General features: G+C 42.5%; 1 protein-coding gene across 2 annotated transcripts in view; it reads left to right on the forward strand.

Annotated features, from left to right (window-relative positions):
- The window catches only part of nrg2b (neuregulin 2b), a 60,211-nt gene extending 37,533 nt beyond the window's left edge, over positions 1–22,678 (forward strand). The window contains exons 5-12 of one of the 2 annotated variants that reach the window (XM_031280041.2): positions 2,070–2,128; positions 5,616–5,639; positions 8,444–8,546; positions 10,003–10,132; positions 11,657–11,784; positions 14,276–14,488; positions 16,510–16,693; positions 19,759–22,678. In XM_031280041.2, the coding sequence (XP_031135901.1) occupies positions 2,070–2,128; positions 5,616–5,639; positions 8,444–8,546; positions 10,003–10,132; positions 11,657–11,784; positions 14,276–14,488; positions 16,510–16,693; positions 19,759–20,235 (1,318 nt within the window). In that variant the 3' untranslated portion in view covers positions 20,236–22,678. The remainder of the gene's footprint in view (positions 1–2,069; positions 2,129–5,615; positions 5,640–8,443; positions 8,547–10,002; positions 10,133–11,656; positions 11,785–14,275; positions 14,489–16,509; positions 16,694–19,758) is intronic. The other variant, XM_031280042.2, reaches the window with a different exon arrangement.
- The last annotated feature ends 419 nt before the right edge of the window (positions 22,679–23,097 follow it).

Here is a 23,097-nt window from a genome sequence, read left to right on the forward strand (position 1 = left end):
AACAGGGCTTTGATTTCCTGCTGGGTGTTTGCACCTTCAGTTTCATTAAACCTTGACCTCAAAATACTCTGACTGAGACCAGGCACATTCAACCACATTCACACTACTTATGTGTTTGTTGGATTTCTAACCACTATATCTCTCAACTGCATCTTACTGATAAAGTCATAAGCATAGCAGGAAATATCCAGGAGGTCAGTGATACAGTGTGTGTGTGTTTTACATATTCCTTAACCCATCCACATTTTGTATGTTCATAAGATCATTGAAATTATTCATGTAAAGTATTTAAAGCTGCTCCAAACTATATTTTTATAGTAACAGTGGATCAAATGACTATGTGTAATGTGAAAATAGTGACAAATGCTTTTTTCTCATATGGGAGTATCAGACAGTGTTATCCAGCTCTGCTCTGATTGGTCAGTCCCAGTCATGCAGATCCCAGCCACCTAAATGATTACGTAATGTGATTGTGACTAATATATTGCTTGCTCTGCTCTGTGATGGTCATCTGACCATGTCTGATGAATAGTTGGGAGCTATCAGTACAGAGAATTTGTTGGCTTCATATTTGTTTTCTAATCCAGCACCTGTAGAAGTATTTAGCATGTGCATACCCTCCACCCTGTTTACCGCTTGTAGTAACAAACCTACAGAACAGAACTGAGATTTCCATGTCTTTTTTTATTATACTTTTACTATACTATATATAGTTAGAAAGTGCCGCTACAGTGCCGTTACAGTCATTCCCAGGCTGCAATGGGGGTGCAGAGACACCGAGAGCACAGATGCCAAAGACATAAAAACGCTGACCAATCAGAGCAGACTGGACTTTTTCAGGGAGGGGGCTTAAAGAGACAGGCGCTGAGCGTTTCAGACAAAGAATCATTCTAGTAGAAACCCAAAATACAAGTATGAACCTGAAAATTAGCATAATATGGGACCTTTAAACTCATTGTTTGGGTTTCATGGCCCAAAACTTGAATGTTTTGGTTCACTCTCATGGCTCTCATTTCAAAAAAAGTTGTTTTCAGTGACAAAGCTCTGATAAACCCACTGTACGCTACCAGCTCAGCACCAAACAGCAGACAGAAAAAGTTAGCAACAAAGAAAGTGGAGCATTTAGCAGCTAAAGAGCCAGATATCTTTCTCAGGAGCAGGTGGAGACGAGACCTTGTTCTTTGCACGTAGCTTAACATATCCTGGCTGGCACGTTAGCCAATGAAAATGATTTTGAGACTGTAATGATCATTTACTCGACTGAGATTGTTTTGTTAATCTCGGATAATGTCACCCAGGTATAGGCAGTAGGCTTTATAGTTCAGAGAATACTATAGATCCAAGACGAAACTGACAGAAGGGCGGGACTCAGAGAAAAAGTCGCAATTACAAATCATCTGCTACTTAGCACCACGGACAGCGCCATTTATTTATCAATAGAGAGCACAGTTAGCCTACTGATATTTCAGAGCCATGGTTCAACATTAAATGGCAGACAAGATCTGTATAAACTGTCCTTGTCTGCTGTTTTATAGTTTTTACGGACATATTTTATGCCGTACTTAAAAGTATTCCCTTGCTTTGCTTTTTCTATTTCATCATGGTTTTGGCCAGGGGTTAAGAAATGGACGCAATGAATGAGAGTCCATAATACGGCAAATGTGAGTGTGTGTCCTTGTGTGCATCTGTGTTTGTATGCGAGAGGTTGTTGGAGGTTAACGACTGTAAGTTTGACCCCTCCTACTACCTGCACCACCATCACATGACCCTCGTGACTGTGATGATGTCTTAACTGTAGCAGTGATGTCATATTGATGGCGGTGATGTCACGGTATGCTGGTCATCTCTCTCTCTGTAGTTGGTGGATTGTGCTGTTTCTAATCCCTCATCTCTCTGCTCTCTTATGTCTCCCTCCTTCCCTTCCTCTCTCTCTCTTTTGCCCTCTTTTCTATCTGTCTTTGTGAACTTCTCCTCTCTTTCCTCCTGTCAAACCTTATTTCTTCCCTCTGTATCTTTAACCCTCCCCCCCACCCCCTCCCTCCCTCTGTGTCTTGTTTTCCCTCCATCAGGTGTCCCAATGACTATACGGGGGACCGCTGTCAAAACTCCGTCATGGCCGGTTTCTACAGTATGTCCATTTGCTCTTGTCTGTCTCCTTCCCACTGAGATGCTGCATGCTACATTGGAGGGGTTGGATGGAGGGAGCGCTCTGTGTATGTGTGTGTGTGTGTGTGTGTGTGTGTGTGTGTGTGTGTGTGTGTGTGTGTGTGTGTTTGCAAACCTGCTCTTGTGTTTCATGTAAGTTAACGTGTGTGTATGTGTGTGTGTGAAAGTGAGTTTGCATGCCTCTGTGTCCACCCCTTCCTCCCCCTGTCTCCCCTGGTTCCTCCGTGGTGCTCCTCTGGTAACCAGAAACAAACAACTGAGAGATTTTATAATTTACAGTACATATAAGATATGTTATACACTAGTTCATCTGCTTGAATTCTTTTTTAGGGCACATTATATACTGGATACTTGACTTAGAAAGCTGCAAAAAAAAAAAGCAGAGAATTGACAACTCAACAACAAGCAGCACATCCGTACAGTACGTTGTGTCTACTCTAAAAATCTGTATTTTTAAGCTGTAAATTGCACACACAAAAAAACTTCTGTTGCAGCTTGATCCAGAGAACTGCACAAAAAGAAACAGAGGAGACAGAGAATTTACACAATGAAAAGCTTTTATTGGAACACTTTATTGTCACTTTTCTTTGTAGATGGTCCATCGGTGCTGTTAAGAGTTTCAGCAGTTAAAAAACTAAAATTAAACAATCAAGGCTATGTGCCTAGAAACTATTAATACACACATGAAAGTTTTTACTCAATGCCCTGCCTCTCTTTTAAACAAAGAGAAACACATTTCATTGATTTAACTTTTTGGAGTAGGAGTATGACTCAAGGATGTAAGTCCTTCTGACGTTGTTTTGAACAGCCGCCAGTCAATACTAAACACTACAGTGTGTCCAAAACCCCAACAATTTGGCATTTAAATGACAATGAGATTTAGAGTTAGAATATGTTCAACGTTTAGGTCATAATGTAATGAGTTTTGAAAACGTCAGTGATGGTTATATCTATCTGAGGGTCATTCCCTCTGTGATATTGATTTTAATATAAGTGGAGTTTCTCCATATCATGTGAGTGGAATCTGTCCTGAACTAAGAGATTAGGATAAAACCCACAGTAATAATGAATGTGATAACCTGTTGTTTTCACTCTTAAGCATCCATGGATCATCTGATAAAAATCTTTCATTACGGCATGTGGCTAAATTCTGTTTGAAATGTTCTAGGGTTGACTTCTACTGTGTTCAGAATGGTGTCACTTGTTTTCATTCTTCTCACAGTGTAATTTAATTAAAGGAATAGTTTAGTCATTTGTGTGAAATGCGTATGTTGTAAAGATTTGGCTTAGCTTAGCAAAAAGACTGGAAACAGGGGGAAACAGCTCGCCTGACTCTATCCAACGGTAAAAAAACCCCACACCAACCAGCATCTCTAAAGCTCATAGATCAAAACATTATATCATGTCAATGTGTCACAACTACAACTTGTGGTTTTACAGCATTATTATTACAGCAGGAGCAGTGAATTCCAGTGTTGTCGATAGCCTGAGGTTACTTGGAAACCAGTGGTGCTGATAGGCAGATTGTTTGAGAATTTGTGTGTTTTTTACCGTAGGACAGACCCAGGCTAGTTGTGTCCCCCTACTTCCAGTCTTTATGCTAAGCTAAGCTAAACATATCCTGGCTCTAGCTTCTTATTTAGTGTTCAGACATGAGAGTGGTGTCGATTTTCTCATCTCACTCTCAGCAAGAAAGCAAATGTGCAAAATTTCCAAAAATGTCAAATTGTTCCTGGATGCAATGGGGCATGTTTGGTCACTCTCCTGTGATTGCATGGGCAGTGACACTGAAAGGGGTCATCCCTATGTTCCCCGGGTCCTATGTTCCCCATTTTTCCCAAAAAGGGTCCTATGTTCCCCTGTAGCAATACATACCGGGGAACATAGGACCCTTTTTCTGGAAAAGGGTCCTATGTTCCCCGCAATCTATCAATCTTTACAGTAGGGTTAGGGTTAGGGTTAGCCATGGAATTTGGCAGTAATGGTGGAAAAAGTAACAGACCGGGGAACATAGGACCCTTTTTTTGAAAAAGGGTCCTATGTTCCCCAGTCTCATACAAAGAGGGGAACATAGGACCCAGGGAACATAGGACCCAGGGAACATAGGACCCAGGGAACATAGACACGCTCCCCACTGAAACACGTATAGTCAGTATTGGTACCATCAGATGGTAACCAGAGATTCCGTGACACGTTCATGAAGATTTAGCACTGCAACAGAAGCTTAAATGATTCCTGTAGGTTTGGCTACTTTTATACAGAAATCAAAGTGCTCCTCCCTCCATCAGCTGTGTCACGCTCCTGTTACTGGCCCAGCAATCACACGGATATAAAATAGAGGGATACAAATGACCCTCTTCTTCTTGTTTCCAGGGGTTAAACACTGTCGCTCCATGCCATGTTGTCTCGCTTTGCTGTTTGTCTGTTGTGGAAGTTTTCCACACTGAATAATGTCTAATTCAAACCAAGACCAGGTCATAAGATATCATACTATATGTGACGTCTGCTTATTTTGACCCCATCATCAGACCTTGTGTCCATGCTGAAATCTGTCTGTGTGCTTTTTTTATTTTGCATTGTGACGCTCTTTCAGTCAGTTGAAGCAACACTTTTCTGCTGTTTTGAATCCATGTTGGTTTGTTACTGCCTGCGTAGTGCTACGAACATAAAGCACTGTCAAACTGTAGAGTAGTTAAGGTCAGGGTGGACCGAAGATTGGCTGACTTTTTGTATGGGCCTCTCTTTTTACAGCCGGTAATGCATGCAAAGCCTTGGAAATTAGGAATGCTCACATGATTTCTCTGTAAATCATAAGAAAGGTTATAATAGCTGTACGCAGCAGTAGTGGGACAAAGTGCATTACAAGAGGTATGCTGTAATCAATACAAAGGCACACAATTGCAATTAGTCAAAGGAGTTATAGCACCCACTCCCATTCGCTGTGCCAGCCTCATCGACTGTAATGTGTTTTTATGTTGTAGAGTAACTCACTGCTTTTTATCCTTTTCTTTTCTTTTCTTTTGTCTTGTTTTTGTCTTTTTTACTATTTCTGTCTGTTGTTAACTCCAGAAATGAGGTCTAGTAAATATAGCAGTAAGTGATGTGGCTTCTTGTCTTGCTGTCTTTGTCCGTCTGTCTCCGCATGCCTTTTCCTGCCTGTTGGCTTTCTCTTACCTTCTGCCTTTGGTTCATTTGATCCCTTTTGATTTAGTTTGGTTCAGTTTGTTTTCCTATCATTTCTGGGGGTCACAGAGCTAAGGCTGTCTGAGTTGTCTGTCTGTTACTGGACGGTACACTTGTCAATCACTATGATTGACAGCACTAATTGACTTTTGTCCTGGTTCAGCGTATATAGGACATGAAAAATAACATATCTGCTCCAAAGTGGACATTACACCTGACCCTATCTGTCTCTTTCCTTTTACCACGACAACTTTCTGCGCTGGCAGAGCTGCTCAGAATTGAATTTATGGGTATGGAACATTATTATTCATTTTGCTGTGCTTAAAGGGTTTGCCAAGATCCTCTCACAGTCACACATTATTGTGCCATCTTCTTTCTAAAACCAACAACTGGGTCTCCCTCAACCTGTCTCTCTTTTTCTCCTGCCCGCTAACCTGCTTTTAAGACACGTAACCTCCCTTCTCTGCATGCACTCTTCTTACAGTCGGACACATTTGGAGAAGTAGACATTAGAGACAGGCACAAATTAACTGGGAAGGATACACTAATTAAAGAAAGTGCAGAGGTGAATTAAAACACAATTTACTAGGCCTGTTACAAATCAGAGATGTGTTTACCTGGACACCATATCAGAGCAGAAGATATCTTGTTTGTCCAAAAATTTAGAGTTTCACATTATCGATAAATACAAGTATCTGGCTCGTCCTCTGGGCTTTGGCAATGCATATTGGCTTCAGCAGCCTGTCGAATAAAAACATGCAAGCTGCGAGTATTTTAGCAAAGCGTTGCCAAAAGCGAGAAAAAGGCCTGACCACATAGTCTGTCCTTATTATTCTGCCCTTGATTGACTCAGTGTCAGAGTCAAGAGCTCGCCTGTCCTAAATCATGATTGCTGTTGGCTCCACTGTGCCAGCGATCTCGCCTTCCCATTTCCCTTTGCCTTTCTGTATCAGTACCCTGTGACACACACACAATGCCAGGCCAAGGCTCTCGTAGGCTTGTCAGTCCCTACAGAGGCCCTTTATTTAGAACCCCCCCCCCTCCTCCCTTACCCCTCTTCAGTGGCGTGTCTAGGCAAGGGGAGATGGGGAAAGGTGAGGTGATGAATTAGGTAAAGGGGACAGTTATTTATTCACCAGCTTTTACCGTATTTTCAACCAACTTTCTTCCATAAGAACCACAGATAGTCTTCAGCTATAGATCTCTCATAGATGTCACTATGTTAAGCAGACAGCGTCAGTTTTAGTCCAACATGAGAAGAAACATAGAAACGAACAGAATGTTTGTAAAACAGAAGACATTATGACATTGAAAAGCATTAATCTTTAGTGACTTTAATTTGGCCATAACGAACAATCCAAGGGCCTCTATAATCCAGTTTCAGTTGATAAGGGGACAAAGTCAGGGTATTGTGTGGTTTCTGGGGACTAGTTTCTCCCGGGCCATTCTCCTGGACACGCCCCTGCTCCCCTCTCAGCCCCCCTACTCTCCCTCTGTCTACATGTTTCCTCCTGCTCCTCCTTCCTCACCTCTTTTATTCCCTCCCTCTCCCCCTCATGTTCTGTTCTGTTTGTTGCTCCCTCTGTCATTGTGTCGTTGCGCTTTTCCGTTCTGACACAGTGTGACACCACAGCAGGCCCAGAAATCTGAATTAACCTAGTTACACCGAGATGGCAAAGTATTCACACAGCATCACCACAAACCTGTTAGAACTTAATGAGTTTAATGTAGTTCAGTGTAACGTGATCCAGATCTGTCTCGAGATGTTCCCAAAGGCAAGTTCTCACTATGACATTAAAAGTGCTGTAACCAACTCGAGCCTGTCGCCGGCAAACACTTTGTAGACATCCTACACATCTTTTAGAAGTGTTGATTGGAGAATTGTTAGTGAGCAAATAATAAAATATAGAATGAAAAAACAATTGTGGCTACTTAAAAAAATATTTTCTTGTGTAGGTCAATTCAATAGCTTCAAGGAAAAGTGAATTGTCTTTTATAGTAGCTGATATTATCTAAAGCCAATACAGTCAAATTATTACAAAATATCAAAGGAGAACGCCGAAGTAACGATTTCAAGTTAATGCAATACATTTTTATGATAACTTCACTCCACCATCACAAAAATAACCAATACCATAATAATTTGTACCATGGCTATTTTTGGTGATACCAGGCTGTAAAGTCTTGTATCAGCTTCTGTGAATAGTGTACAAACACATCACCTGTTCATACAAGCACAGGAACACAGAAAATGAAAGCATGTACAGTGTATTCCCTTTAATACATTTAATTTATTAATGAATGTTGAAGTGGCAGACAAAATATGTTTGGCATTTTTTTCTAACATTTATGACAGTTTTAGTTCTGGTGAGCTGTGTGAATACTTTACTTTTTCATTCTCAGGCCATTGTGGTATCAACACTTTGAACCAAAAAATGCTTTATTTAATTTCTTCATCCGGACGACTTGTCTTTTGATGATTCCATCCGTTCAGGCATGCATTCAGATCCCCTCCAGTGTCATCTGTAGCATTACATCCCCATGGCCATTGTAAATACACGTGTATAGGGACAGCAGGAAGTCTATGTCAGGATGTAGCTTTACAGCTCTGCTTTTCATCATAATATTTATGAGCTTGTAGTGTTACTCCTGTGTTGTAGTAGCACTGTTTGACTGTAGTACAGTTAAAACTGAAAGGCATGTGCCAGCATAGATCAGGAGTTGTTTTATAGACAGCACAGGGGATAGGATGGCAGAGGTAATAGTGAGAAAACTGTTTCTGTAGCTACAGTCAATGGAGTAGTGCTTATGCTGTTTGTGTGTGTGTGTGTGTGTGTGTGTGTGTGTGTGTGTGTGTGTGTGTGTGTGTGTGTGTGTGTGTGTGTGTGTGTGTGTGTGTTTGTCTGTCTGTCTGTCTGTCTGTCTGTCTGTGTGTGTACATATTCTTGTCTGTCTTGTGATTGCAATGTGTGGATGTGTGCATGCATATGAACTGTGTGTGTGTGTGTGTGTGTGTGTGTGTGTGTGTGTGTGTGTGTGTGTGTGTGTGTGTGTGTGTGTGTGTGTTTGTACGTGCGTGTGTTTCCATCCACAGAGGCTGAGGAGCTCTACCAGAGGCGGGTGCTGACGATCACAGGCATCTGTGTGGCGCTGTTGGTGGTTGGCATCGTTTGTGTGGTGGCCTACTGCAAAACCAAGTATGTGTCTTTGACGGAAACATAAATTAATCCCTATTAATGAAAGGCTCCAAACCTTCAAATTAACCCACTTTAAAGGTGCCCTGCCACACAAAACTGTTTTTACTTGTATTTTTTGAAATATGATAGGTCCATATGTGTTTGCGTTATGTCGTGAATGTGATAATGAACTGCTACCTCCTCTGTCAGCTCTACCACCTGAAAAGAAATAAGCGGAGAAATCGGGCAATTACAAAAGCTGGTCAGTCTGATGCCGCGTTGTATTTACCTTGGAACTCGGAAGCCGCAACTGGGAATGACGTCATACCCGAGTTGAATGCGTTCCATTTAAAAGTCGGATTTTAATTGTTTTCATTAGCTCTAGCCGAAGCTAATCTGTCGAGTCGTCTTGTAGTGGTGTGTCAAGTGCAACGTACAGTATATTCCCATCCAATTAGATTGAATGTGGTATTGATGACGCGAAAATGGTAAAACGGTAACTCCAGTGAAATTATTTGAAACTTGTTAGTAAGGACTAAATTTGGACTGTATTTAAAGCTGATTCTGGTTTCCAACTTCGCCCCAGGTGTGTCTGTTAAAACACGGATGGAGACAACTTCTCTCTTTTGATGCTTTATTAAGATCAAGCAACGTGCAACCTAGGTAACAGGTGAAGAACACAAACCACAAAATCACTAGCTAACTTACTTTAAATTTGCAAGAACTATAGACCAATACAACAACAGGCTTGAATGAACTGACAACATAAGTTAATATTATATAAGTTCTTAAGGACGCACACACACGATCTCAACTGATTATCCTCCGGACAGCTGGTCTCTTTTTCTTTTTGCTCCGTGTGTCGCGTGCCCGCTCGCGGTGAGGCGCGTGTCTGTGCTATTCTCCGACATGACGACCTCTTGTACAAAACTAAAGTAACGAGCCAGTTTTGTAAAATGTAAGGAGTAGAAAGTACCGATATTCATGTTAAAATGTAAGGAGTAAAAGTAAAAAGTCGCCACAAAAAAATATTTTAAAGTAAAAATATCTGAAAAATCTACTTGAGTACAGTAACGAAGTATTTGTTCTTCATTACTTCCCATCTCTGCCTCTTACATTAGATGTCCAAGGGAAATAATAACTGAGGGTCTACACAAATTCTTAGCTCTCATTACAACACAACAATCACAATTTCACTGAAAATATGAGCATTACATTCTCAACATTGTGTTTCTCTATGCTACCTTAGGGGTGAGGGTAGACTACCTCGAGCCCCTGCCTGTGCCCATGGGGATTATTCTGCCCCGTTGACTTGGGTCGGTCACTATTTAACCTAATAATTCAGGCGTACAGGAGGCCACCGCTCTCTGGTGGGGTATCGGCAGTCTGCAGGAACATCAGTATGATCTCAGTCACTGTTCCTTGTTTAGCACTTTTTGCCAGATCACTTATTGTTCCTTCATCACCACCCTTCCAGGAAGCAGAGGCAGAAGATGCACAGTCACCTACACCAGAACCAGAATCAGTGTGTGGAGCAACCCAACCGCATGCTGGCCAACGGCCCCAACCACCCCGGGCCCGGGCCCGAGGAAATCCCCATGGTTGACGTGAGTCCAAACAGTAGCAAACACACAGCAGAGGCAGGTAGAGGCCATGCTGAGGTCAGATTTCACTGACAGGCTGGAAGTGAAGTCTCATGCTGAGGAGAAACCCACAACAGGTCACTCCTGACAGGGTCAAGATTTTCTCAGAGGCAGAGCTCTTTCTCAAGACAGAAATATATAAATAACCACCATTTTTTGAGAAATGCAACAATATTAACTGACCAGATTGAATGTCAAAACAAGAAAAAGTTACTCACTTCATGGCAAAAGGGAAAGGCTGGTTGTTTTTTTAATTTAGCATTTTTAGCTTCTTTTTTTTAATTCGAGATGCTGGTTAAGCATAAAGTTTGTATCAGAGTCGGTGACCAAAGACATTTTTGGCATCTGTGATTTTGTTTCAGCTACTGGTAGCCAACAGTAACAATAATACAGTACAACAAAGCAATACATATACAATTTTATATTAGCTACCAATCAGGACGCATGGAAGTCACATTTTGTAATCTCCAGGCTGACTTGGCTTTCTTATCAAAGTGCTAAAATACAGTAAAGCCTGATGTGTCAGTGCTTTTAATTAAATATAGCAGTCCTATGAATAGGATTTTGGTGTCAAACTTTCCAGAATACCCTCAGCTATTCATAAATGCTAAAGGAGAAACAGAAGAAGAAAGAGAAGGCACGAGAACTGGATGTCGGCTTCACCGGAGCAAACTGCACAGGAAGCCCACAGAGCCTCCTTAGGTGGAGTCACTGGTAGACTTTATTTTAGCTTTGGCATTTAGATTTGAAGTCCACCGAGAAGGTTCTTTTAGCCTTCAGAGCAGTTTTGCCTCCAAAAGAGTCTTTGTGTAAATAATTCTCTGATCCACTGACAACAAAGGGAAATATGGTGGCACCGAGCTGACAGACGTTAAAGAGTGTGCAGAAACACCTACCATTCTCCGGGAGACACGATGTGCACGAGGCAGCATGACAGCAACAATTAAAGAGAAGTGATGAGGAGTTACAAAAGATCTGTGCAGGAGAATCCTCCCATCATTAGGTATCACTTACGTATACTTTATATTATATATCGATATGTGTTAGATAAGATTCATATACATCACAATACTGCACTATAGTGCAACTTGCACAAACAAAGGTTTTACTTACATCTTTAGAAATACTATTTAAACAGGTTGTACATTTTTATTCGCCACTTGTATATACGTTTGTACATTCTTTCCTTTGTATTTTGATTTTTATTTATTTTTGAATAGTTGTTCTTGTATTCTATCCTATTTATTATCTCTTGTATATTCTGTACGTGTGCTGTGTGTCTCATTATTTGCTGCTGTAGCACATTTCCCAATTTGGGATCAATAAAGTCAATCTAATCTTTTCTAATCTAATGTATGATAGGTTTGTTATTTGGAAAATAAAAACATAAGTAACAAGAATTAAAATGTGTGTGTTTGTGTGTGTGTGTGTGTGTGTGTGTGTGTGTGTGTGTGTGTGTGTGTGTGTGTGTGTGTGTGTGTGTTGCAGTACATCTCCAAGAGCATCCCAACGACAGAGTGTGTGATCAGCCACGGAGCTGAGGGTGCAGGCAACTACGCAGGCAGCCGAATGTCTACGCGCTCCCACCACTCGACCACTGCCTCACATGCTTCCAGGTAGATCTGCCACCCACGCACATCCAGATGGGCACGTATACACATAAAAATGATAGAATTTCTATGTTCCTAATTTTCCTTCTTACAGTTTCGCTTATTTACAGTTTTCATAGGGACTATTTCTTTTGTAGAAAGTAGCTCCAATGAGAGCTGTTGGCAGTGAAGTCTGTGGATCACCCAGAGTAACAGGATTCATTTCTGGATAGAAATATTCATGGTATATGTTTTTTTTTTGTCCAAAAACAATACGAATTCCATTCACCTCTTTTATATTGTGATAGCAGCAGAAATCTTAGAGACTGTTTTCTGAAAACATGGACAGATAAAACCAATGCTACCTGCATACTGTAGGTAGAAAGTACGAATGAAAATGTGATTTGGTTGAACCAAACTTTTAACGACTTTAACAGCTTGTTGGCAGTGTACTTCGACTTGTTTTGAAAACGTTGGCATTTCACATTTCACAAAAACTTCACTTGCACTAGAAAGTCACACCAGTGGCAGATTTGTCATTTTATGAAATGTACCATTTTATAGCTAAATTATGAAAGGTTTCCCCACTGGAGGGAAGAACATTGACTCTACAGACTCACTGAAGCAAGCTTTGATATACTGTATCATCTTATACTGTAGCTAACATGCTAGCCCATTTTAACTTACTTTACTTTTACAGCACACACAGAGCAGCATAAGCAACCCATACATCTCATACTGATTGGCATTCAATCTCTTGTTTGGTTCACCAACTCCTGAGAAACATATGAGTGTCTTTGGCCTGTTGATTCTCCACTGTCGTCACCAGTGTGTACTTTGTCTTGTCTCTGTTCCCATACTAAGAGCCCTGTAATTATGTTGATTTTATTAGAAATACCAGTATCGGAAAAGCCTCCGATACTGCCTAAAATGCTGGTATCAGTATCGGCAAGTACTGGAGTGTATGCATGGATCCGATATGTAATTTAGCCCAGAAGAAAATCTACTATGTTCTTTTTCCATTATGAATGACAAACTGGATAATAAAAGCGAGTTATTTGGCGTTTATCGTTTGTGTTTGTTCATGTTCAACAAAGAGTTTAACAGCAATGATAGCAATCATATCACATCCATAGAGGGATAGTAATATACAGCTGTTAAAACATATGTATTTTGTATTTTTTAGTTCAGGTATCGGAATCAGTATCGGGAAGGAAAAAAATGGAAAATCGGAACATCTCTATATTTTACAAAAACCATCACCTCGTGGTGCTTTGATAGACAAAGTCAATCTACACTGTTCTGCTCACCTACCTTGTGTATATTTCAATCTTTCAATCTTACAATTACAATATTGTTTATATCACCATTGCACTGAACTGCCTTGCACTATATTTATATTTAAATCTTAAAGTGCCCATATTATGAAAAAAATCACTTTTTCTGGGATTTGGGGTGTTATGTTGTGTCTCTGGTGCTTCCACACACATACAAACTTTGAAAAAAATCCATCCATGCTGTTTAGAGTGAGATACGGTTTCTGAATGTGTCCTGCCTTCAGTCTCTGGGTGAGCTGTTCAAAATCGGCACGGCTTGTGACGTCACAAGCCGAAACGAGCAGGCTAACCGTAACCATTAGCTCGTAGCGTTAGCATGCTAACGCTAGCATGCTAACGCTAGCATGCTACCTCATTCTCAATAGCAAAGCACTGCTACAACACACACAAGTTCACCATAATCTACAAAAGAACTACTTACATGTGCACCCTCATTTAGAAGTCTCCCAGCTAATCCTGCCTTGTAACTGACCGAAGTTGTAGAAACAGCCTCTCTTTTACTGTCTATGGAGCTAGCTAGCTAGCTGACATGATCTACATCTGAGCTACTGAGCATGTGCAGTGCAATCAAAGATAGTACAGAAGAAGAAGAAGAAGAAAAGAGGTCTCACTCTGTAGCTAAAACAGAGACCAGCTGAAAAGAGGATCTGCAGCAGTGAGAGAGAGCACTGCAGTACAACAACAATATGGTGTTTTTTGAAAATTAAACCATGTAAACCTATTCTGGTACAACCTTAAAATGCAATTATGAACCTGAAAATGAGCATAATATGGCTGCTTTAAATCTCAGACTATACTGTTATTGTACTATTCCTTCCGTCTCTTAAATTGTTATTGTATATTTCTTGTAAATTTGTAAATTCTATTGTATTGTATACTTAACGGTATTTTTTAAAATATTTTTTATATTTCTTATATTTCTTACTGTCCTTTCTGTTTTTATTCTTATATGTTAAGTGAGTGTGGTACTTTAAGAGCAAAGATTAACCGGAGTCAAATGCCTTGTTTGTTTGCGCAAACCTGGCCAATAAAGCTGATTCTGATTCTGATTCTGACAATGCATGTGCACATTTTTGCAGTATAGTCTCTTTACCCAGTATTCCTCCCTCATCTGTATCGTCCTGCCTCCTCAGTGCTGTTGTAACCTTTTAAACTTGTTCTGCTGACTCCCACACCTGCAGACACGAGGAGCAGACGTGGAGCATGGAGCGAACAGAGAGCATGAACTCAGACTGCCAGTCAGGTGGGCTGTCCAGCTCTGTGGGAACCAGTAAGTGCAGCAGCCCGGCATGCATGGCGAGGAGGGCCCATTGGGGCTGCACGGACATGTCTGGACCGGGAATGCAGTACGGGGATTCCTATGACTCTCTAAGAGACTCGCCTCACAGTGACAGGTAGGCAAGGTGGTAGTGTGTGTGTGTGTGTGTGTGTGTGTGTGTGTGTGTGTGTGTGTGTGTTCTTGATTAACTATATTCATGGGGTCCAAAAACCGGGAGTCCAGTATACTTGTGGGGTCCCGACAGCTTTGTGGGGCCAAAATGCTGGACCCCACAAGTTTAAAAGGCTGTTTGAGGGTTAAGACTTGGTTTTAGGATTAGGGTTAGAATTAGGTTATGGTTAGGGTGAGGGTAAGGGTTAAGGTTAGGCATTTAGTTGTGATGGTTAAGGTTAGGGTAAGGGGCTAGGGAATGCATTATGTCAATGACGGGTCCCCACAAAGATAGTGCCACAAACCTGTGTGTGTGTGTGTGTGTGTGTGTGTATGTGCGTGCGCGCGTGTGTGTGTGCGTGCGTGTGTGCGTGCGTGTGTGTGTGTGTGTGTGTGTGTGTGTGTGTGTGTGTGTGTGTGTGTTTGGTGGTAAAACTCTTTGTTCATGACTCTATAACACTTTCTCTTTATTTTGTTTTTGAGCACACCAGCCCCCTTTCCTCTATGGCGACCCCAAGTGGTAGTTTATTGTTATGAATGTTTCAATGTCTAGGACCACATCACCCAGATACTGTGTATTGTAATGTGACTTCTGAAAACCAGTGCTGTAGTGCCACTTTGACTCAACCTAACTCTATTTTTTTTTTTACCATTTACCAGTTAATGGTTTTCTACATCTCCCAGAATGTCATCTGACTAATAAACAGACTTTCATGTATTTAGCCCATGTTTGTATTACCTGTGTGCACAAATGACTTTTAAAGGAATGTGTTGAAAAGAATAATAAGTTAGGAGGATTACACAACTTTATTTTGAGAGTGACTTGTCTGTACAACAATATAATTTCAAACTCACTTAGAGTTCCAATAGATTTTAAAGCTTTAGTGCGTAACTTTTTTATGTTAATTCAAGCCATTGCCAAATGAAATTGCAATCTATCGCAGAAAATCTAGTGAAGATAATGACCTCTTCTGAAGAGTCCATCATGTTTGTTTTAATCCTCCTTGGCTACTAACGACAGCGTGGAGGATGGGTGAGAGGGGTGCGATCATGGAAGGCTTGTATCATGTGGACGTGAAGACAGTTTTGTTGTCATTACTTAGGAATTCCTCATGGGGGAGACAGAAACTACGCACTATAGCTTTGATGAAACTCATTATGTAATTTGAATTAAATGAATCATTTTGGTGCTGAATTGACTTGAGTGTTTTAGAATTTGGGATTTATTCTGTGGCAAAATGAACAACATTAAGTTCATTAACAACAACTAAACAACTCAATGAGGTGCAGCAGTCAGAGTGCGAAGGCACGGACTGAGTGGGTGGGGAAGTGGCTCAGCAGTGAACAGTAACACTGGCAGTTAACACTGTCGTTTCATGGCAAAAAAGATCCTGTGTGCGTCTGAGCCAGCCTGAGCCAGCTGGCTGCAGTGTTTCTGTGTGGAGTTTATATATTTCCTCCCACACTCCAAAGTCTTGCAGGTCAGGTGGACTGGAAACTGCCTGTAGGTGTGAATGTTGTTGTTTGTCTGTGTGTGGTGAGTCCTGTGATTGACTCGCGACTTGTCCAGGGTGTACCTGCCAGGGTGTTGCTCATGCATGCTGGGTAGGCCCCAGTCCCCCGGCCCTGAAGAGGACAAGTGGTTAAGAAAAGATGACTGGAACTCTCTGACAGAATGACTGATAGCTACTGCTATCAACCTTATCAGAAATCTTGGTGATGTGTACTGTAAGGTCGCTGGCAATCAAACTACTGTACCTCAGTGCTACATTGAAATACACATGAAATGCAAAATTGTAGAGAATCACACAAACAGTCAATTCTTCCTTATTGGTATCGTTTTCAGTATCTATTCGTCTATCATCTCTTACAATTTTGGCCAAATGTGTGCTAGTTCTAGTGGACTTTGTTGCGTCAGCACATTTGCTATGTGTTCAAGGAGTGATTCAGACACTGCAATAATCTTCTGTCATCTTTGCTGTACAGGTATGTGTCGGCGCTGACCACGCCAGCGCGCCTGTCTCCCGTGGAGTTCCACTACCCCCCGTTGCCGCCACAGGTGCCCACCTTCCACATCACCTCGCCCAACACAAGCCACGCCCTCTCCCTGCCCCCTGCCGCTGCTGCCTACCACAGAGAGGACGACCAGCCGCTGCTACGATGCCCCGATGTACGTAGGCAAATATAGTACACACACGTCGATGACACATGTCCTATAACAGGAGCAGCTCAGTGATGGTGACAACATGCAGTTCAGTCAGTTAACGGAAAGGGCTGGTTATGTTCTTATTTTATGTCATTGTCAACCAATCCCATGAAAAGACCAAAACCAGCAATGCTTTGTTTTGTGACTTCCCAACCCTGTCTGTGGCACTCAGACCCAAGCCTGTGTATTCCTACTCAGGATGTAAATCTTTAAAAAAAAGGGTTACAAATATTTTATTTAAATTTTTGTTTTTAAAGCCGAAATAATTTCCCAAAACACTGGACGCTGTAGTTTTTAGTTAGCATAAGTCAAACAGGAGTAAACAGTGTCTTCGTTGGGGACTATTTCCAGCAGCGGAATAATACACATTTGGTGCTCTAGTCACGGCAGCAGGATGGTGTATGTGGGGTAGGGGTTGCACAGACTAGTCAACTAGTCGACTTTACTGCTCCACAATGACGTTTTGAACTTGACGTCGACTCACGCAGACACGCAAGAGCTACGGTGCTGATGCTGTCCAGCATCAGATCAATTGATTATCACACGGCGCCCAACGCAAGAGGTATGAGTAGTGCTACACTTTAATGGCCATTTAAATTGTGCGCACACATAGCTAGGCACAAACTCAATGCATTGGTTGCCAATGAGGGTGGACAATAGACGTTGCACTGACTGTTACGAAAAAACATTTGACTGACTGACTTTTATCATGGAGATACACGATGCAGCGTTGAACATAATTACCGGGACTGGTGTGCATGAAGTTACCACTGGTAAACCCAGTAGTGTGACTAGCGGTTTTGAACCACAAACTGAAAAAATGGGTAGTTACACTTACTGCAAAAGTGTTTGCTAATAGATTGGACAGGTTGGCTAAGCTACACAAAGCAAGCATTTTAAGAAAATCAATACAAGGGTTGATATTAAAGGGTGATAAAATACAGATACAGAAAGCAGAGCATTCCCTCCTCCTGTGATTTATTTAATGACTGAAAATAATTTATGTGGACTTTAAATATGAAGTCATGTAACCCTTTAATGTGGCATCAGCTCAAAATAAACTGCAGTGTTTGTTCATGGTAATTCAGTGTTTTTAAAGGTCCCATGACATGGTGCTCTTTGGATGCTTTTATATAGGCCTTAGTGGTCCCCTAATACTGTATCTGAAGTCTCTTTTATATAGACCTTAGTGGTCCTCTAATACTGTATCTGAAGTCTCTTTTATATAGACCTTAGTGGTCCCCTAATACTGTATCTGAAGTCTCTTTTATATAGACCTTAGTGGTCCCCTAATACTGTATCTGAAGTCTCTTTTATATAGACCTTAGTGGTCCCCTAATACTGTATCTGAAGTCTCTTTTATATAGGCATTAGTGGTCCTCTAATACTGTATCTGAAGTCTCTTTTATATAGGCCTTAGTGGTCCCCTAATACTGTATCTGAAGTCTCTTTTATATAGACCTTAGTGGTCCTCTAATACTGTATCTGAAGTCTCTTTTATATAGACCTTAGTGGTCCCCTAATACTGTATCTGAAGTCTCTTTTATATAGACCTTAGTGGTCCTCTAATACTGTATCCGAAGTCTCTTTTATATAGACCTTAGTGGTCCCCTAATACTGTATCTGAAGTCTCTTTTATATAGGCCTTAGTGGTCCCCTAATACTGTATCCGAAGTCTCTTTTATATAGACCTTAGTGGTCCCCTAATACTGTATCTGAAGTCTCTTTCCTGAAATTCAGCCTTGGTGCAGAATTACAGCCACTAGAGCCAGTCCCACAATGAGCTTTCCTTAAGGCCCTGACACACCAACGCCAGTCGGACTGATCAGTCGGGTCCCGAGGTCCAAAAAATGCCTCAGAACACACTGAGGCGACGCCGACTTGAGCGTATGCTCTGCGCGTGCCCAAAACGTAATACGTCTCCATACCAGCAGGCGGCGCTGCTCTGTATTGTTTCCATTAACAGTCTGATTATTTCCCAGAAAATGAGAACCGGCAGCTGATTGGACGAACGCGTCACGTGGTTCTTTTTTCTCTGGAAATTCACAGCCAGACTGTCATGGCGGCTTGTTCAGAATACGATCTCATATTGTACTAAAATATTTCACCGAAACGTGTTTCTGAAAACATTTTAAGAGAGAAATAGGCCGTGCAGTTTCTGAATCTGTCTTCATTTCAGATTGACAAAGGTCAGTTTAAAAGATTTTCGTCAGATTTTGAGCGGCTCATCCGCTCCCCATTTCCGGGTGAGTCCCAACTGCCCTGTCCCCGACTGAACATGTTGGGTCGGCCAAAATGAAGGCCGACGGCTCCTCGGACGGCCGACGGCACGGGACACACAGAACAGACTCGAGTCACCGACCTCGCCAGACGGCCCGACGCCCGATTATCGGGCTGGTGTGTCTTCTCTATTAGGATGTGCCATTTCTGTGTCTGTAGCTTTAAATGCTATTGAGGAGGAGAGAGGGGGGGCATGGTGGAGGGTGGGGGTGTGGCCTTGACCAATTGCCACTTTGCTCGTTTGAAAGCCATGATGTCTCTCTCTCATGGGTGGGCCAAATTCTCTGGGCGGGCAAAGCAGAGAAAGGGGAGGTAACCTTTCCCATTATGACGTCATAAAGGGAAGATTCCAGATTGGCCCATCTGAGCTTTCATTTTCTCAAAAGGCAGAGCAGGATACCCAGGGCTCGGTTTATACCTATCACCATTTCTAGCCACTGGGGGACCATAGGCAGGCTGGGGGAACACATATTAATGTTAAAAAACCTCATAAAGTGACATTTTCATGCCATGGGACCTTTAATAGTTTTGGAAAAACATGGGAGCTCTGTGGCACAGAGGCAAAGATACTGTACATCAGGCTTTAGATAGATCTACTTGTTAGTAGGATGATTTCATTGTTGGTTTTGCTTTTTTTCTTCAGATATGTTTGTGTAGGCATCCACTCTGCTGAAGTTCCTTTGAGCAAACCTCTGACAAACTTCCATATTTAACATCTACCAAATCCTCCACTCTGTTTTACGTTTTAGGATGGAAGTTTATACAGGCAGCCCCGGCGTCCGAGGCGACCCTACCTGACGGAGAGCACCGGAAGTCTACCGTCCAGCCCCTACCGCCTCGCTGACGACGAGGCTTACGAGACCACGCAGGAGTACGCCTCTTCGCGGGAACCCATCCGGAGCCGGCGCCGCCCGCGACGCAACCGCCTCAATGGACACATCTCCCAGCGTTCAACGGGCCTACGGGACTACAGCTCACAGAGTTTCAGCCAGTCAGAGGAGGAGGATGAAGAGGAGGAGGAAGAGGATGGTCACGGGGAGAGCACACCTTTCCTTAGTATGCAGAACATGAACATGGACCCGCCCTTAACCCTTCCGGGTTTCCGTTCGTCTTCTGGTGCGGACACACGGACTCACCGCGGGCTGAGTCGGCCAGGGACACGCAGCAACGGGCAGAGCCGCGGCTCCCAGTCGCAGCGCTCCAAGGCTGACAACATGCCCCTTTAAGACTTAACCTGCCCCCCTGCCACCACCCACCCCTCCACCTCACACACTCCCCTTCCTCCTACAGTACACACAACCAGTGGACTAGAGACCTGCACCTAGGAGAAATATTTTTATTTTGTATAACAGACAGATATTCTAAACAAATGAAATATTTATTTTCATTTCAGCAAAAATTGTCTACTAGCTAACAGCAAAGACTTTTTTTATAACGGGGGGGAAATATTTATATGTAAAGTTTTTTGATTTACAGCATTATGAGAGATGAAAAAATAAGAGAATTACGTGCCAATTTTTTCACAAGTTAGATAAATAGAATAATATTGTGGTGCCTTTTGCTGTATGCTGAAGTCGGAGGTCCCATTGAGTTTTTGTAGCCTTTCTTATAAAGACTCCTCGTTTTTATAGAGACCAACCATATTCCTTCCTATTGCTTTGGTTTTTTCTCTGATTTGGGATCTTCCTCTTTTTGAACTGTGATCTGATTATGTCATCATGCAATATTGATTCCTCCTGTGTAAAAGGTGTCTGTTTACATGAGTATGATCCACGCGATGCGCTCGTTTCACAGGGACATTTGGTCACTGACGCAATCGGAAGTGTAGGGTAGTTTTTCTCGGATGATTTTTGGATGAATCACATCGGCCATTTATGTCCTCGTTCGCTACCTGTCAGTCATTTGTTGTTATTTCTGTGAAAACAAGAGTGTTAGGTAGTTGTTGAGGGGAAGTAACTCCAGATTCCTGCGTAGGTGTTCAGGGTGCTGTCATGATGTTGGTGTTGTGTGTGTGTGCGTGGCTGCGTGCGTGGCTGCGTGCATGGCTGCATGCGTGCGTGCGCGCGTGTGTGTGTGTGTGTGTGTGTGTGTGTGTGTGTGTGTGTGTCTGTGTGCGCGCGTGTGTGTGTATGCGTGTGCGTGCGTGCATGTGTGTGTGTACACCTCATGAAACCTCATTTGGTTTGGCGCCTCCGTTCACCTTGGAAAGTGTGGTCTCTTGTTTGACTGACATGCTCCTCTCACCAATCCTCACGCTGCCACAAGCTTCATTGCACTGTAAGAACCTCCCTCCGTGAGCAGTCATTGGCCAGGGAGCTGCCAATCCAAACCGAACCTAACCAATCCAGTTGTAATCCAGCCTGACTCTGGCCTCCCGTGGACTGCCCAGCCCGCCCGTTTCCTATGCCAGCAGCTTAGAGCCGCACTGTGTCTCAGGACTTCCCCATCGCATCACAGCCAAAAGACTCAAAGCAGAGAGCGCACGTCATCTCAGTCACAGTTCAGTCCGCAGGCCAGATCCACATCCCCTCACTCTCCTTCCTGTCTGTCTGTCAGGTTTGTTGCATTCACTCATGGCCATGATTAAAGGAGCGTGGGTTAAAAACTCTTGGAATCAGAAGGGTGATTCAGTTGCTTTTTTTTTTTTACTTTAAAAGGTTGTGTGTATGTGTAAGTGGGCATGTGTGTCACTGTGTGTGGGTCACGATGAAAGAATGATGCGGAGACCACATCTGTTCACTATGTTGCAGGGGCGTAACTAGGAAAATTCTGGGCCCCCTGAGAGGAAGATAATGCTCTGGGTTCCCCCGTTTTCTCTTTTTTTCTTACTAATATAAGCCTGCTACTTTACGGGCCCTCCCAAACTGTGGGCCCCTGGAATCGCCACCACCTTTCACCCTCTGTAGCGATGACACGGCTCTAATGGGGAAAAAACGCTTGTAGGTCGCTGCGTGCAGGTTCACACTGCTAGAGAGTGAGTTTCTGAGTCTGATTCTACTTTTTTTCTTTAGCTCACAGCCAAACGGTGGTATATGATAATACTGATTACTGCATCCTTGATTTGCATTCCTATACCTTTATTGATTGAACTTCTTTTGCTTGGTCATATTGACTGAATGATCTGTTATCTGTCTGTCTATGTCAGCCCCCTCCACCTCACATCGCCCCTCACGTTCATCTCGTCTTTCTCACCCCCTTCACAAGCAACTAGCAGGTGAATTTAGGCCCCATCTCCAGATGAGTATACTGAACAGCACACTAACAGCAGGCTGATCACGTCAGAAACTCTTCACCTTCAGATACACGTCGGGTTTAGAGACCCTTCCAAGCTCACTGAGGAAAATTATACTGTGTCAGATACAATACGTGTCCCTATTAGAGTTAATTTACAATAAGTGGAGTTTTTGTTCTTTTTTTTCACACAGGAGATGCATGGATCACAGACATAGAAAGTATTTTAAAAATGGTGAAAACCCCCTTCAGATTCAGGGGAATCATGCTAGAAATTTATTTAAAAAAACAAAAACATTTTTGGGTTCATGGCCCAAAAGGTCTGGATAGTTATGTCTTACTATCACTGTATTCAATCTGGGATTTACAATGTGGAAATACTGCAAGTGAGGGTAGTGTGCTTTTAGAGCTAGTTGAATTGTTAACACCCCCCCCCCCCCCCACCCCTTTCCTCCTTTTCCTCACCCTGCACTCCCCTATTTGCCCTTTACATACACACATATAATACACACATATAATACACACACATCATACACTCCTTACACTCAATGAGCACACACAGACACACAAACCCTCATATGACACACACACACACACACACACGTTTGTCAAGCAGTTTGCTTTTGTCTTTTTTACCTCCCGACTCCCTCTCTCCTCCCTCCTCTCTCCTACCCTCCCTCCCTCCTCCCAGTCTCCTCTCCTCTCACCCCCGACCCCTCTGCATGTCCTAGTGGTACTGGTAGTTGGGTGCATGGAAAAAGCAGCAAGCAAATCGTTTTTCCACTCGGTGAAAAAAATAAAAATGTGTCTTCATTTTAACATTCAGCAATAAATCCCCTTTCTCTTCATGTCCATCA

The sequence above is a fragment of the Sander lucioperca genome, chromosome 1 (genome assembly GCF_008315115.2).
Source record: "Sander lucioperca isolate FBNREF2018 chromosome 1, SLUC_FBN_1.2, whole genome shotgun sequence".
Classification (NCBI taxonomy): domain Eukaryota; kingdom Metazoa; phylum Chordata; class Actinopteri; order Perciformes; family Percidae; genus Sander; species Sander lucioperca.